Below are 17,532 nucleotides of genomic sequence, written 5' to 3'. Positions count from 1 at the left end.
ATACAACCATTGTTTGCTTCTATTTCCCAGCAATGCTTGGGAGGGTCCCAAGTGCAACCTGAAACCATCTCTGTAGCAGATAGAGAATAATTTGAATGTCTGCAGTCTCCTCCCACTTGCTGTCTTAACACTGCAACCAAATCCAGATTCCAACTTGCCTGATGAAGAGTTTTAGAGAACTTGAAAGCTTGCATAGAATTTTGTGACCTTTGAATGGGCCTAATACAAGTATAAGTGACACGAATTTTGGAAATTTTCATTTCGAATTTTACAATTTAAGTTTCTCTTAAAGAGTAACTTGATTAATATTAAATAATATGAATAAGCTGAGTCAATGCCTTCTATCAGATACACTGAGTTAAAGAAGGCTTTTCTATGTGAAAGAAAAACCAGTCCGATCATTTCTCAAATATAAATATTTGCACTCTACCTACCAACATAGGCATTCCATTTTCAACCCATGAAAATAAATCGTTCTAATCTGCCCGATAACTTCCCTTGTTCATCATGGGCATTTCATTTTTCTTTGCTACTTTCTTTTTGTAGGGGTGGGACTGGGCCAAGGCAGAGTGAACCAGAAAGGAGCAACACTGGAAAGAAGAAGAGAAGGCTAATGGTCAGATTTGCACCACTGTTTGGAAAATATATGAAGAAGTATCAGTGGGAAACTTGATTTAAATCAGTCTTCTTTTCTTGATGACTTATATAATTGATTTAAAACACGTTGTTTCAAATCAACCCACCCTGCAGTCAAAATGGCCAGAAATGATTGCAGCTCTTTACAAGACGGAACTGGCAAAAGCTACTCCTCGCCCCTGCTGGAACCAGAGTTCCAAAAGTAGTAGAGGATCAAGCAGTACTCATAAGCTGCAAAGCTCTATAACCAGGGGAATCGCAAAGCAGGAGGCCAGTCAAGATCGTAGTAGAATGCTGTAGGGGTAGTATCCAATGGTGGCTTTTCCTCCGCAGAAAGCACTTCCACTTGCACAAGTTGGAGCACCTGATTTTTGCCAATCTGCCCTCTGCCCACTTAGCCTCCCATCCCCCTTGAAAAGCTGCTCGTGCTGCTCCTCCAGAACAGAATGAAATATGATGCAGCCGGCTGCAGTAGGTGGGGGGACCGGCAACTTGAGACTTGCACAAGAGGAAGCGCTTTCTACTAAAGCAAAGCACTATTGGGTACAGCCCAAGGTCTTTATCTCCAAGACAGAAAAGATGGGCTTACTGTCCTCAAAACAGCAGCTGATAAAGCACTGAGAAGCCCTGGATCAGGATAGAGTGTTTACACAGATGTTTTCCAAATGGACATGGTACGTCAAACCCATTGGGATGGGGGAAGGAGACCAATATTGCTAGACCAATGATATGACATACAAGGCAGTTTCAAAGTCTTTTTTTCATTCAACCACATTTCATTACCATACAGCTTATTTGTTTTTAAACACATTTATTATACTTACCTGCAAACGCAACAGCTGCAACACCAAGACCAACGGCTATGATAGATCTAGCCTAACAAAAACATCAAAAAAAGGAAGTCAGGATTTTAGCAATTTTGGCACTACATCATTTAACATACCATAGAGGAAAATACTGTATAAAGGGTGTCCATGTAATTTTAATTACCAATACTTGATTTATATAGGTTTCAAAATTTAGAACTTCTTGGTGCAGAATTTTAATGATTTCTAGTTCAGAGTAAATACAGCTCTGCCTAAACCCTATTGGGCCACTTCAATTCCTTGCCCACCCCTTCAAATTCTTCTCTTCAGCACTATCTCAACTCTGATGTACTGGACCTGCAGCAAAGACTTAATTGTACCTTTTGCTTTCAGAGGTTTCCATACTTTAGGAAACGCTGAGCCTTGACTATTTCTTACCAAGGTCAAGCTCTATATATTAGCTATCAGAACATGCAGATTACAGTGAATAATAAAATGGACCAAAAAGCCTATTGCCAGTAAGAGATACTAAACCATTACACTTTCTCAGTGGTGTTTCATAATCCTCAGTCCAAGATTACTTTGCATTTCATGCTAAATCCATGTTTATAGCAAAGTCACATTTAAAACAAAATTGAAAAATTTTAGGTTGCAATCCTATGCACACTTACCTTGGAGTAAGTCCCGCTGAATTCAGTGGGACTTATTTCTGAGTAGACATGTATAGGATTGCACTGTGACTGACAAACCAAGCCAAACATCATTTAAGATGCAACTAAATGAACGCAGCCTGCTTCCTACGGATTCCTTATAAAGTGGAGATGGAAAGATTTCAAGCACAGGATGGGTGGATACAAGTTATCTCAAACTGTAATGACTGTACTTCTCCTACGAACAATTATTTTCTACCCTTATGCCTGGTTTATCATTTGCTTCAGTATGCAGATATATTTAAAGATTCTACATTGCATTTATTAAAGTAAATTGTATCTTTTTTTTCTATGATCTGATCATGAAATGGAGTAACAGCATCTAAATCTGAAAAACAAAATAATGCATGAATTTAGGAATTCTAACTCAAAATTCATAGATTTGTTAAGGCAACGAGACTATAATCATGTGCAGTGCTTACACATAGTTAGCACACTGTACTGATCTGGAGCTTGCTTTCATTCCCTAAGAAATCACATTAATATTCTTCAGCACCCAAGCAGATGCACCACTTCAAGTGATTACAGTTCACTGTTGGGATTCTCGTCATGTTTTGCCTTGTTACAGAAACCCAACTCATCATTTTCAAGAATAATTCTTTCCACTTGTATAACATCTTTAATCTAAGCCTCTTGAAACAGTTTACAAACATTAATTCTTACAATATCAGACTCAAGGTAATTAGACCGCTCATTTGGCTAATGGGAAAAAGCAATGTTTGTTGCCCCTGCCCTCCAATGTATGACAGAAAAAAACAGGTACTTTAGGTTAAGCAATCAAGGATGTTCATAGTATATTACTGCACAAGCCAAAGAGACTACATAAGTTGATGAGGAAGGGACTGCTGGTTGGGCAGCTCGTTCTGGTGGCCTTTTGGTCTCTTTGACCAATTGCATTATTTTCTAAAATGAGTGACTGGCATCAACCATGGTATCCTTTTGGGTCACTTGTCTGGGGTAGGACTGGGAGGCACAGCATTACAGTGGCGCTGGTCCTTCTTGGAGGGAAAGATCTAGAAAGTGATGCTGGGGCCCCTGTTCCACCCCATGGCCTTTGATCTGTAGAGCACCTCAGGGTTCCATCTTGGTCCCTATGCTTTTTAACATCTACATGAGGTCTGGGCTAAGGTGTCATCCGTATGCTCTATCTCATATTTCCATCTATGAATACTATGGAGGTTATGGAAGTCTTGAATAAGTGTCTGGAGGCAATTCTGGATTGGATGAGGGCCAATAAGTTGAGGCTTAGTCTAGATAAGATGGAGATGCTGTAGGTATGGAATTCTGCCAATCAGAACGGAGGGCTATGACCAACTCGATCCTTCAGGGGGAGTGCAACCCTGTGCAACCCCTGCTCAATGGGGTTGCACTCCCCTTGAATGATCGAGTGCACAGCTTGGGGGTTCTTCTGGACTCAATGCTATTGATGGAGGGGCAAGTGGCATCAGTGGCATTATATCAGCATCAGCTTGTTCTCCAGCTGTGCCCCTATCTGGACAAAGTAGACCTTGCCAGAGTTATCCATTCACTTGTTACATCCAGACTATAATACTATAACGTGTTCTACGTGGCACACTTCCTTTGAAGACAGTTCAGAAGCTTCAGCTTGTACAGAATGCAGCTGCCTAGTTGCTTTGGGGGCCAGGTGATTATCACTTAACACCAATTTTGTACCAGCTGCACTGGTTGCCAATGTGCTTCTGGGCCAAATTCAGCATGCTGATCATTACCATTAAAGCCCTAAGCAGGTTTACAGAATCATAGAATAGCAGGGCTGGAAGGGGCCTACAAGACCATCAGGTCCAACCTCCTGCTCAATGCAGGAATCCAAGTCAAAGCATCTCTGACAGATGACTGTCCAGCTTCATCTTGAATGCCTCCAGTGTGGGAGAGCCCGCTACCTCCCTAGGTAATTGGTTCCATTGTCGTATTGCTCTAACGGTCAGGATTCCAGTCCTGATGTTCAGCAGGAATCTGGCTTCCTGTAACTTGAACCCATTATTCAGTGTCCTGCACTCTGGGATGATCAAGAAGAGATCCTGGCCTTCCTCTCTGTGACAACCTTTCAAGTACTTGAAGAGTGCTATCATATCTCCCTTCAGTCTTCTTTTCTCAAAGCTAAGCATGCCCAGTCTCTCCTCATAGGGCTTTGTTTCCAGTCCTCTGATCATCTTCGTTGCCCTCCTCTGAACCTTTTCCAGTTTGTCTGCATCCTTCTTAAAGTGTGGTGCCCAGAACTGGACACAGTACTCCAGATGAGGCCTAACCAGTGCTGAGTAGAGGGGAACCAGAACTTCACGTGATTTGGAAGCTATACTTCTATTAATGCAGCCCAAAATAGCATTTGCCTTTTTTGCAGCCACATCACACCGTTGGCTCATATTCAGCTTGCAATCTACAACCATTCCAAGATCCTTCTCGCTTTATAAGTATTGTTCAGCCAAGTATCGGCCATCTTGTAACTGTACATTTGGTTTCTTTTTCCTAGGTGCAGAACTTGGCATTTATCCTTGTTAAACATCAACATTTCAGCTTAAATTGAAGAACATAGGGCAAACCACTAAACCATTCAGGTATGACCTAAATCATATCCCTTATGAATATACAGTGGAGGTGACGAACAGATTTAAGGGATGAGACCTGATAGACAGAGTGCCTGAGGAACTATGGACGGAGGTCCGTAACATTGTTCAGGAGGCAGCAACTCAATCCATCCCAAAGAAAAAGAAATGCAAGAAAGCAAAGTGGCTCTCTGATGAGGCTTTACAAGTAGCTGAGGGAAGAAGGGAAGTGAAAAGCAAGGGAGAAGGGGGAAGATATATCCAACTGAATGCAGAGTTCCAGAGAAAAGCAAGGAGAGACAAGAAGGCCTTCTTAAATGAACAATGCAAAGAAATCGAGGAAAACAATAGAATGGGAAAGACTAGAGATCTCTTCAAGAAAATCAGAGATCTCAAGGGAACGTTTTGTGCAAAGATGGGCATGATAAAGGACAAAGAAGGCAGGGACCTAACAGAAGCAGATGAGATTAAGAAGAGGTGGAAAGAATACACAGAAGAACTATACAGGAAAGATCTGAATGTCCCTGATAGCCATGAGAGTGCGGTCATTGAACTTGAGCCAGACATTCTAGAGAGTGAAGTCAAGTGGGCCTTAGCAAGCATTACTAACCACAAAGCTAGCAGAGAGGACAGTATTCCAGCTGAGCTATTTAAGCTCCTAAAAGATGATGCTGTTAAAGTGCTGCACTCAATATGCCAACAAATTTGGAACACTCAACAGTGGCCACAAGACTGGAAAAAGTCGGTTTACATTCCAATTCCAAAGAAGGGCAGTGCCAAAGAGTGTTCAAACTACCGTACAATTGCGCTCATTTCACATGCCAGCAAGGTTATGCTCAAAATCCTACAAGCTAGGCTTCAGCAGTATGTGAACCGAGAACTACTGGAAGTACAAGCTGGGTTTCGAAGAGGCAGAGGAACTAGAGATCAAATCGCCAACATTCGCTGGATCATGGAGAAAGCAAGAGAATTCCAGAAAAACGTCTATTTCTGCTTCATTGACTACGCTAAAGCCTTTGATTGTGTGGATCACAACAAACTGTGGCAAATTCTTAGAGAGATGGGAGTACCAGTCCACCTTGCCTGTCTCCTGAGAAACCTGTACGAGGGTCAAGAAGCAACAGTAAGAACCGGACATGGAACAACCGATTGGTTCAAAATTGGGAAAGGAGTACGACAAGGCTGCATATTGTCGCCCTGCTTATTTAATTTATATGCAGAGTACATAATGAGAAACGCCGGGTTAGATGAACCACAGGTCGGAACTAAGATTGCCAGGAGAATTATCAACAACCTCAGATACGCAGACAATACCACCCTAATGGCAGAAAGCGAAGAGGATCTAAAGAGCCTCTTGCTGAGGGTGAAAGAGGAGAGTGCAAAAGCTGGTTTGAAACTCAACATTAAAAAAACTAAAATCATGGCATCTGGCCCCATCACTTCCTGGCATATAGAAGGGGAAGAAATGGAAGCAGTGACAGATTTTATTTTCTTGGGCTCCAAGATCACTGCAGACGGTGACTGTAGCCATGAAATTAAAAGACGCTTGCTCCTTGGGAAGAAAGCTATGGCAAACCTAGACAGCATAGTAAGAAGCAGAGACATCACCTTGCCAACAAAGGTTTGTATAATCAAAGCTATGGTTTTCCCAGTAGCAACGTATGGCTGTGAAAGCTGGACTATAAGGAAGGCTGAGCGCCGAAGAATCGATGCTTTCGAACTGTGGTGCTGGAGAAGACTCTTACAAGTCCCCTGGACTGCAAGGAGGTCCAATCAGTCAATCCTAAAGGAAATCAACCCTGAGTGCTCATTGGAAGGACAGATACTGAAGCTGAAGCTCAAATATTTTGGCCACCTAATGCGAAGAGAACAGTCACTGGAAAAGACCCTGATCCTGGGAAAGACTGAAGGCAAAAGGAGAAGGGGACGGCAGAGGATGAGATGGCTAGATAGCATCACCGATGCAATGAATATGGACTTGAGCACACTTTGGGAGATAGCGGAGGACAGGGCCTGGCGTGCTATGGTCCATGGGGTCACGAAGAGTCAGGCACAACTTAATGACTGAAGAACAACAAACTTCATTCTGTTTTTTTCTGCCCAGCACTCCAGTCTATCAAGATCACTTTGAGTTTTGTTTCTGTCTTCCAGCTTGGGACCAGCTTATTTGAAAGACTGCCTATACCTATATAAAACTGCCCAGCCATTAAGATCAGCTCCTGAGACTGGCTCTTTGGCTTGCTGGTGAAGTATATTAAGCTGGTGGGCACAAGACCATGGGCTATTGGAGGGTTGTTTCCCTCTCCAACAAGCCATGCCGCCTGGGTTTGGACAACACAACAAGCCATGCCTGGGCGGTGATTATAGAAATTTAAATAAGCCATGGTGGCTTATTTTGATCGTGTGAATCAGCTTTTTCAGTGGTGGCCCTGTTACTGTGGAAATCCCTGCCATGGGAAATCCACTTGACCCCACTTTGTATGTTTTTAAGAGGTTTTAAAGAAGTATTTACATCCGCGTTTACTTATTAATTTGAAACTAGGTCAGCTTTTTAAAATGATAATTGGTTCTTTTAGATGGTATGTTTTGGTGGTTTTAATATTGGTTTCATATTTTATTATACGTTTATATGATTTTATTATAATTATGTTGAGTAAACCACCTTGAGATGGCTATATGACCCTTAAAGGTGTCTTATAAATATTTAAAATAAATACAATCATTTTACTAAGACAAGAGTGAAACAGTTGATTTTATACTGTAGCAAGGAAGAGAATATATTGGACTAGGGTGACTTCCAAATGGCCACTAAACAGTAGTTTTAACACATTACTTATTTTGGGTTTTATGCTTTTTGTATGCATTTTTGACTGCTTTTCCAAAGTCCTCTCAAGGCAGCATACAAACCAGAAAACTAAAAGCTTATTAGAACTGTTAAAATCACAAAAATTCAAAAGTAACATTTTCAAATATAGAACAGCCAACATAACATAATTATCAGAAACCATAGCAATAAATAAGTAGCATAATCAATAAAATCACATCAATTAAAAGTTAATTGAAACATATAAAGCCTTTTTGAACACCAGGTCCCTTGGAAGAAAGTTCCACAGAGAAGGGGCCACTAATGAGAAAGCCCCATCTCTAGTGACCGCCAATCTAACTGGTCTTAAAGGAAGCCAGGGTGCAGGGCTTCCAATCCTGATATCAAGGCACAGGCAGGTGTATACAGGAATTTTTTCTGCCTCTTTCATTGGTCATCCAATAAAGCTAAAGTGTGCGAGATTCAGGAAGGGTAAAAGGAAGTATTTCTTCATATAGTGCATAGTTAAATTATGGAATTCATTACCACATGTAGTGATGGTCATCAATTTAGATGGCGTATTAGACAAAGTCATGGAGGATAGGGCTATCAATGACTCCTAGTTAAACTATATATTACCTCCAGTATCAGAGGCAGTATTGTTAGCGAGCATGAGCAGGAGAGTGCTACTGCGCTCATGTCCTGCTTGTGAACTTCCCACAGGCATCTGGTTCCCCATTGTAAGAACAGAATGCTGGACTAGATAGGACATTGGCCTGATCCACCATAACTCTTCTTAAGTTCATATGTTTATACAAGTGCGGGCGGTCCTTCAAACAATTTGGTCGCAAATATTTTTCCTTAGAAAAGTCTCAGGAATTTTTTTTGTATCTAGATAGGGGTCAAGGAATCTGTTTTTATCAACATGAGACACTATGAGACTTCTTGATCTGTATAATTGTTTACTTTTAACATGATGCATTATTGCACAGAACTTTTCATTGAAATATTGTGTCTGTGCTACCTGTAACAATTCAAGTGCTCTTACCCAGCAACCAAATAATGTCTGTACTTCTGTTGAAAACAGTTCCTGAGGTATCAGCCAGAATTGATGCCAGTAGTTGGCTATGAACACCGCAAGGATCACAGAAATGACTATTCCATAGACATTTCTAATTTATTAAATAAAATGAGAGTCTAGCATTGGAGTAGAGTAAACTGGATAAATATGGTTCTGTGTATGAGGATGTAGACTGAGATAGTGGCTCAAGAGCTGTATATTTCCTCAAATCATGCAAAGCAACCTTTGCATCTTGAAGGAAGCTGAAGCAAGCTATACTTAGGAAAGAAAAAGAAGCTGAGGATGAAATGCTAGTACTTGCTGCTGACCATGGCAACAGTGAGCAAAATCATCATGGTCTATCACCCTGAACCCTAACTATTAAGAACCAGTTGTAATATTCTTCATAATAAAGATCTGTGTGTATGTGTATTGTGTGTAAAACCAGAAGACACAAGAAACTCAAGTCATGACAAGTGGTGTCTGCTTCAACAGCTGGGGGCATGGCAGACATTTAAAGTACACAATGTATAGAAGATGCTGCAGTGCATGGCAGAATCTTTGCCCTCATCAGTGTGCCACCTGTTATTTTTGCTGATGAGATTTCGTATCCTTTTCTTGTTGGAAGAAATGTTTCACTGATATATCATCAAGGTCAATATTTCTGAGGAATGCACCTCCAGATGACATGACTTGCAGAGATTCAGCAAATGTTCACGAACATTGATAATGTTATACTAGAACTGAGAAAGAAGAACATTAGAATGTCTCCCATAGGACTACTCAAACTTTCTTGCAAACTTTAGCTACGACTGCTGAGGGACAAGATTAGCCATGATAAAGGTTTCATGAATGTTTCCACAAGAACGAGAGCACTGTAGCGTATGACAAATCAGCAGATGGAAGTTGCACTGAAACAGCAATTTACTCCTGGGACATCAGTGATAAGTTACTCTACACAGCTGCCAGGCATTTGAATAACATTCTGACTGATGAAGCAGAGCTGATTTGGCCACCACATAATGAAGAATTAGAGGACTCTTGAGAACCTAATGACCACCTACATGTACTTCTAACATGGTGCAGGATTGTGCTTTTAAGGATTTTAGAGAAACCGTGATGATTATAGCATTGGCATCTTTGTTTTCATACATCACTAGAAAGTGAACATCTTTTCAGGCTCAGTTTTCAGAAAGTCTCCACAGACTGACCAAAAGCTGAAAGCTTATGAAGTGGATGAAAAAATTGTGGCCTATAACATGTCCTCAACCTGTATAATTAATGAACCAACTTTAATATCAGAAGGAGTACTGTTCACGCAGAAGAATTTGAAGGAGATTTTCCTGGGTTTGGAAATACAGACAACGATGACTTCCAAGATGACACAAATAGGCATAAACACATCCGACCAAACAAATGTCACATTTATTCAACCAGAGGATGTTGAAAATACACTGTCACCTAAAAAGCATCCCGAACTGCTCATGGCCAAGTGTGATAACATGAACATTCAAGGTGACCCAGCAATGCAGGCAGAAGTGGACATTACTGAACACTAATGTTTTACAGAAGCAGATGGTGATCCATTTGTTGTCATGCATGGATAGTGAATCATAGAATAGTAGGGTTGGAAGGGGCCTACAAGGCCATCGAGTCCAACCCCCTGCTCAATGCAGGAATCCAAGTCAGAGCATCCCTGACAGATGGCTGTCCAGCCTCGTCTTGAATGCCTCCAGTGTGGGAGAGCCCACCACCTCCCTAGGTAGTTGGTTCCATTGTCATATAGAAATGATTTGCCTTGTGAAAACAAAATGTTTGCTAGATTTCATTAGAATGTTCAGATGTATGTACTGAACAGTAAGGTGTACTTTTTCCCAACATTCCCTAAAGCACACTCTAAGTGGTTTATGGTGAGGTAATGTGTGTGGTATGGTTGATGCAGTTGAAAACAAGATGATGCCATTCATTTCATTGACTGGGGAACAGGCAGTTTATGCAGACAGTACAGCTGAAAAATGAAAAACCTACTTATCCTGCCCTTCTTAGGTTCCTTACTTGCTTACTGTTCATTTATATGAGCAATTAAGAAGTCGTTCAGAGGATCGGGGTTAGCTCAGAGAGCCAGTGTGGTGTAGTACTTAGACTATTGGACTGGGACTTGGGAGATCTGGGTATCAGTCCCCACTCAGCCATGAACCTCAGAGGGCTACTTTGGGCCAGTCAGACTCTCAGCCTAACCTACCTTACAGGGTTGCTGTGAGGATAAAATAGAGATGAGGTTCCTTGCAAAAGGAAAAAAGGTGGGATATAAATGTAGTAGTAGCAGAAATGTTGTTGATTATAATAATCCAACATTCTTGTTGCAGCTGGTATTGCTGCAGATGGTTCAGTTGACCAAACACTTAGTAGAAGACTATACAAAAGTAGCATCCAATGCTTACAGTTAATACAAGAAAGTATTTTTCATCTCATCATTCAATGATGGGATACATATATCGCCACAACTAAAGAATAAGTTGGAGAAACTTCAGGATAAGAACCTAACAGGAGCCATGCTGGATCAGACCAAGGGTCCATCTAGTCCAGCATTCTGTTTATGGAGTGGCCAACTACCTGCCCATGGGGAAACCCAGAAACATGAGGGCAACAGCACCCTCCTGCCCATGTGCCCTAGCAACTGGTGTACATAGGCATACTGCCTCTGATACTGGAGGTAGCATATTGCCATCAGGTCTAGTAGCCATCAATAGCCTTCTCCTCCAGGAATTTGTCTAACCCCTTCTAAATCTATTGGTGGCCATCACTACATCTTGTGGGCATGAGTTCCATAGTTTAACTATACACTGTGTGAATAAGTACTTCCTTTTATCTGTCCTGAATCTCCCACCAATCAGCTTCATGGGGTGACCCCAAGTTCTAGGATTATGAAAGAGAAAGAAAAATGTCTCCCTACCCACATTCTCCACACCATACATAATTTTGTACACCTCTATCATGTCTCCTCTTACTTGCCTTTTTCCAAGCTAAACCATCCCAGCTGTTGTAACCTTCCCTCATAGGGAAGTTGTTCCAGCCCCTTGAGCATTTTTTTTGCCCTTTTCTGTACTTTTTCCAGCTCTACAATATCTTTTTTAGGTGTGGTCACCAGAACTGTACACAGTATTCTAACTGTGGTCACACCATAGATTTATATAAAGGCAGTATGATATTGGCAGTTTTATTCTCAGTTCCCTTCCTAATTATGCCTAACATGGAGTTTGCCTTTTTTACAGGGGCTGCACACTGAATTGACATTTCCACAACCCCAGTGCTCAATGCAATGAGCTCCTGGCCCTGAGAGAATGCATTTGTTCTCTTGAGGCCAAGGTTGCTGACCTGGAGAAGCAGAGAAGTCTGTACACTAGACCTTCAGAAACATAACAGCATCCCACTCCTAGGGTGATAGCCCATCTAATGTCATGAAGAATGAAGGTCTCAGGAAAGGAGGATGTTAGTCTGAGGAAATGGGAAATGATCAGACAAAAGCCCTATCTAGTACAGCAGTTGGGTCACACAGTGGCCCATCAGATGCCAATGGAAAGCCACAACAGATTGTACCATAGACCATAGTTGACCATGGTCTATGGCACAGCTAAACTTACTATAATCACTTCAGCCCAGAATGTCACTTTATTTAAAAAAAGAAAAGAAAAGATCCCTTGACCCAAATTATCCAAAATAGGGCAAAATGTATTAAAATTACGGTTTGTCAGCTGCCATTTGGCATTTTTCACCTAGTAAATTTTCTTCAGAATTTTGGGAGGATGACCCTTGCCCAATATAAGGTATCAAAAGAGCTGTCAGAATTTTGTCCCCTATAAATGTTATAGAATCATCTTCTGCTTCTACTAGTACTGTGATAGTGAAATTCATACCATTGGTAAATAAGGCTTCAGTATTCAGTCTGCATCCTCAGTCAACCCTATTGATGTATGCATCCATCTGGTATACAGAATAGTAAAACAGGTACTATAACTCCTACAGCTGGAGAATATGGGCTTCTCAACATATTTGTAGATTGCAACAAAATTCAGGACAGTGCCAGTCTCCATCTCTTAGCTGTATACTGATAGTTCTTTATCTTATACAGCTTACAGTGGCACTACCCACGACCCATCATTGGCAGCTTTATAAGTGTACCAATGTAATGAAGAAGCCTCCCTGTGGAGAAAAAGCCATTTACTCCGTTTTCTTAATTGAAGCTGCTGTTCCTAGTCCAATAAAAGTAAAAGGAAATGTGAAATTGACTAGACCAAGGGGGATTGCATTTCCCTCTCTTTTTTAAAAGGGCTATGTGAGGACCTTTAAAAGGGCACCTATGAGGATACACACTTATCCTTTACCACACTGAACAAAAAGCAGCCTTTGAACATGACACTAGAACTGCTAGTAGAGGACGTGTGTTATCTGTTGTGGTAATTATCCAACAAACACCTGAGAAATTCACACAAGAAATAGGGACCCCTATTGCAGTAATGCTGGTGATGTTTCTATGGACTTGTTTAGGTTTTTTCAAAGCACCTTTCGTTGAAGCACACTGCAAAACTTGCAAACCTAGTTTGGCCAGAGGCACAAAAAAATGAACGTGTGTATTACACAAAATAACAACTGTTTGGTTTTGCTTATGTTTTGCTCTATTATCATTCTATTTTTAACCTCTGTAAACTGCTTGTAAACTGTCCCAACTGTACATTCAAGGGCAGTATAACACGCTGATAAATTATAATAAAACTGTTAAATAAAATAATACATAATACATTCAAGAACCCAGCTCTTTATTGTTCATGTGAAGCAGTTCTTACCAACTAGGTGGGTTGGACCCAAACTAAGGGCACAATCCTATGAATGTTTAGACAGAAAAAATTGCTACAACTCCCATTATGCCCTGGCTAACCAACCCAGTTACTGTAATCTGGGCACCTAGGTACAGTAACAGATTTTTTTTTAAAAAAGACCCAAAGAAGTAGGATTGAGGAAATCCAGAGTTCAGAACAGAATCAAAGACAAAATTTCACCCACACTCTGCAAGTATAAAAGGCCTGTAATCATAATTCCTTCAGTGTTATCCAAATTCAACCTCAAGTCCTCACCCATTCCACGCCTGACCAGACAGCTGAAACTACAAGACTATAAAACTACATATATTTGGCCTAGGGAGCAAATATCATACAAATCAATCCATAAAGAACTGATGCTACATGCATCTAGTTCAAAACAGCAAAAGAGCTTCAACTGTAACATCTTAAGGTCTAGGTTTAATTTTATTTCTCTTAGGGTGCAATCCTATGCATGTTTAGACAGAAAAAAGTCGTACAACTCCCAGGCTGGTTGGGGACTGCTGTGAGTTGGGCAAGTTTTTTTGTCTGTCTGAACATGCATAGGATTGCACCCTTACCCAATAAGCAGCATGCACAGGTTTTCCACCCAGTTACCAGTAACATTTATATGTTACACATTTCTCCTCACATAATACTTATGGTATTGCAGGGCCAACAAATGTACCTATAGAAATACTATGAAATTTCCCATGAAACCATAGGTATTGGGGTACACTGCACTGCCTCATATGAGCTGTCGCCTAGGGGAAGACAATTTGTGGCCCTCCAAATGTTTTGGCCTACAACTCCTGATCAGCCCTCACTATTAGCTAAACTGTCTAGGGATGATGGGAATTGAAGGTCAAAACATCTGGAGGGTCACAAGTTGCCCACCCCTGCTCTAAAGCATCAGGAGCTGTCAAAATGAGAAACCCATGTTAGGCAATGCCAAAATACACTCAACCCATTGGTCACCCTCAGCATCCAATTACAGTCTGAAGTTGGGGGGAAAAATTCCCCAAGGTCAAATTGGCAGAAAACTGGTTGTAGGTAGTCCTCTGCAACATGTGCCGGGAATCATCACAAGACCTGCAAGTATCTTCCTGCAACATGCCTAGGGATGCTGGAGAAATTCTAGAGTGACTAAAATGAGCTCAGATTTCCAAGAATCCAACCTGCGGAAAATGCTGCAGAGCAACCCCCTCAGGCTGCACAGAGACTGTGGGCTTTCAGATGATTTTTTTACTTTCCCAAAATTTCCGCATATAATATCTTCTGCAGAAAAATACATAAGTTTCTGTTGAGGAAACGTTAAATGGAATGGGGGACAATATGCTAAATGTTACGTACTAAGGTAAATTATGTAAATACTTACATAATTATTTGCATATTTTTCCGCACGATGAAAAAAAATATTCGCATCCATCTTTGAGCAGATGACGGAACAAAAGGCACCTGACAATCCGTGAAACACAGACAGAGCAGATTTTACCCACTCTGTACATCCCTAAACATGCCTGCTCACTGCTTGTAGCACAACCAGGGTTAGGGTTAAGATGAGGGTAGAGAGAGAACAGGCAGATGAAAGCCATGAAAAACAAGAGCTTTCCAGAGTTATTCCACTGTGAATTTACTCAAGGTTAAAGCCTACAGAACTGAACCATCCTATTTTATATCAAGCTACAACCACATCCAAGTTTTCACACAGTGAGGCTTATACCTGAATGGATAAAGCTAGATCTACACCACTTGACATTGGGAAAAATCATTTTCTGAGAAAAAGCTTCATTTTTAGAAAAAGGATTTTAGATGTTTTTAGAAAAAGACTATCAGGTTGTAATCACTTGGGATAATCTGAATAGCAGAGTGGAAGTAGCAAACTCCTAGATCTTCAACTTGGTGTGTTGAAGTGGTTCATTTCTATAGCACCTACATTTTTTTTCTTTAGGTTTTTCTTTTAAAGGAAGACAGAGAAAAGGAAGATGACCAAATGCATTTGTCTCTGAAGACAAATAGGAGGTGTAGCTTTTCTCACCTGCATTACAAGCTGCAACTACCAAAATTCATTCTTTTATGCAGCTGGAGACCCATCCTCCTTTACATCTGGAGAAGAAAAATGAATATATCTAGTGCAAAATGAGGCGTGTGGGCAGGTTTAGGATTGGGGTAGCAGACCTGTAAAGGTTGTAGATTACTGCTCTGAGGTAACTTGAAAAGCAGGCGCAAGTTCAACTATACTCCACCCTCCTAGCTTTCTAAGGCACGTCCAGAGAGGAGGGCTCCTAACACTACCAATCAAAACACATTGTGCAGCTATTCCATCTTTCCCTCCTTAACAGGTGTTTTTTTTTAAAGAAAAAAAGACAGAAAAAGTGGTGGGAAAAGGATCACAAGGGAAGATGACAACATCTGGACTCCCCATACATTTCCATGAATGAGCCAGGGCAACAGTACTTTAATAAAAGCCTTATTTGGAAGCGCCCTAAGTTAGAGAGAGGATTGTCATCTTATTCTCTGATAGGGTCCTTGTGCCTTTAAGAACTACAAGGCAGGCTGAAACTCAACAGGTGAAATCCCCCTCCTTCCCGCTGAAGAACTGTCCCTGTGGATTTTCTGACTGCCGCGCAGCTGCGAAGAGAAAGGTACAGACGTCCAAGGGCGGGCACTGGGTCTGTGGGAAGGCGCCGGGGAAACGAAAGCAGCCGGGGGGGCTTTCAGACCTCCGAAGTATTAAACAATCCTGCTAAACCTGAAACAGCTCCTCCAAATGCGCATGCGCCGGGGGAAGCGAGAGGCGGAGGGGTCCCGCGGCCGGACAATCGCCATGGCGACCGCGACCCGCTCAACCCAGCACAGACCCCCGTGGACACGGGCGCGCATGCTCACGCCCGGGCTGCTCCGCGGCGCCCGCGAGGCCGGCGTGGCGGCCGTCCGTTTTACTCAGTGCTTCCTCCTTCCACGCCAGCCCCCTGCCCTGACACTCACCAGCCCCTTGTTTATATCCGGCCCGTCGGCGCTGCCGTTCGTGGCCAAGTACTCGCTGTAGCGAAGGGACTCCGAAGACCTCCCGGCTCTTTCCATCGTAGCGAACCGGGTGAGGACTTGTACAGTGGCCTGTAAAGGACAAAGCTAGTTTGGGCACTACGCTCGCGGGGAGCTGCTTCTGGGCCGGGCTGGAAGCAACCGCCCTAAGTCGCTTCCGCTTCAGAGTCGGCTTTCCCTACCAAGGTGCATTGAGCACGCGCTCAGCGCACCTGAGCGTGCGCAGTAGCAGAAACGAGTCTTTTGCCCTCAGTTGCCACGCTGCTCCGTGCCAAAGCGAGCAGCGGAAGTGGGTCTACGTTGCATTGCTCGGGTGAGGAAGGGCCCGGGGTTCTGTTGGGTTAAACAGCAGCACGATTAGGTTGATGTTGTTCAGTCGTGTCCGACTCTTCGTGACCCCATGGACCATAGCACGCCAGGCCTTCCTGTCCTGCGCTCTCTCCCGGAGTGTGCTCAAGTCCATATTCATTGCATCGGTGATGCTATCTAGCCATCTCATCCTCTGCCGTCCCCTTCTCCTTTTGCCTTCAGTCTTTCCCAGCATCAGGGTCTTTTCCAGAGAATTTTCTCTTCGCATTAGGTGGCCAAAATATTTCAGCTTCAGTATCTGTCCTTCCAAGGAGCAGTCAGGGTTGATTTCCTTTAAGACGGACTGATTTGACCTCCTTGTAGTCCAGGGGACTCGTAAGAGTCTTCTCCAGCACCACAGTTTGAAAGCATCAATTCTTCGGCACTCAGCCTTCCTTATAGTCCAGCTCTCACAGCCATACGTTGCTTCTGGGAAAACCATAGCTTTGATTATACGAACCTTTGTCGGCAAGGTACATTGGTTTATTTCAGCATACTTTCCAGAAGGGTAGTCGTGTCAGTCTGTTGCAGCAAAAACTACGGAGAATCTTGTGGCGCCTCACAGACTAACGGACATATTGTGGTATTTCACGGACAAGAATCCTCTTCATGATTCAGGTGAAGTGGACTCTGGTCCATGAAAGCTTGTGCCGTTATACATTTGTTGCTCTTTAAGGTGCCACAAGACTCTTCATGGCTAATTTGGGGTA

At 42.3% G+C, this 17,532-nt stretch overlaps 1 protein-coding gene across 3 annotated transcripts in view; it reads right to left on the bottom strand.

Moving 5' to 3' along the window:
• DNAJC15 (DnaJ heat shock protein family (Hsp40) member C15) overlaps positions 1–16,644 on the bottom strand; it is a 37,740-nt gene extending 21,096 nt beyond the window's left edge. For all 3 annotated transcript variants that reach the window (XR_014789276.1, XM_084844934.1, XM_084844935.1), the window contains exons 1-2: positions 16,418–16,644; positions 1,461–1,512 (exon numbers count right to left, since the gene is read on the bottom strand). Coding sequence is in view for 2 of the 3 variants with exons in the window: in XM_084844934.1 (XP_084701060.1) it covers positions 1,461–1,512; positions 16,418–16,513 (148 nt within the window). In the remaining variant the exon portion in view is untranslated. The remainder of the gene's footprint in view (positions 1–1,460; positions 1,513–16,417) is intronic.
• Between the last annotated feature and the right edge of the window lie 888 nt (positions 16,645–17,532).

Source organism: Heloderma suspectum, chromosome 3, assembly GCF_057233095.1.
Source record: "Heloderma suspectum isolate Gila_16-S chromosome 3, 16-S_ref, whole genome shotgun sequence".
NCBI lineage: Eukaryota > Metazoa > Chordata > Lepidosauria > Squamata > Helodermatidae > Heloderma > Heloderma suspectum.
The sequence above is the reverse complement of the archived record's forward strand: the minus strand, read 5'-3'. Positions and strand labels throughout refer to the sequence as shown.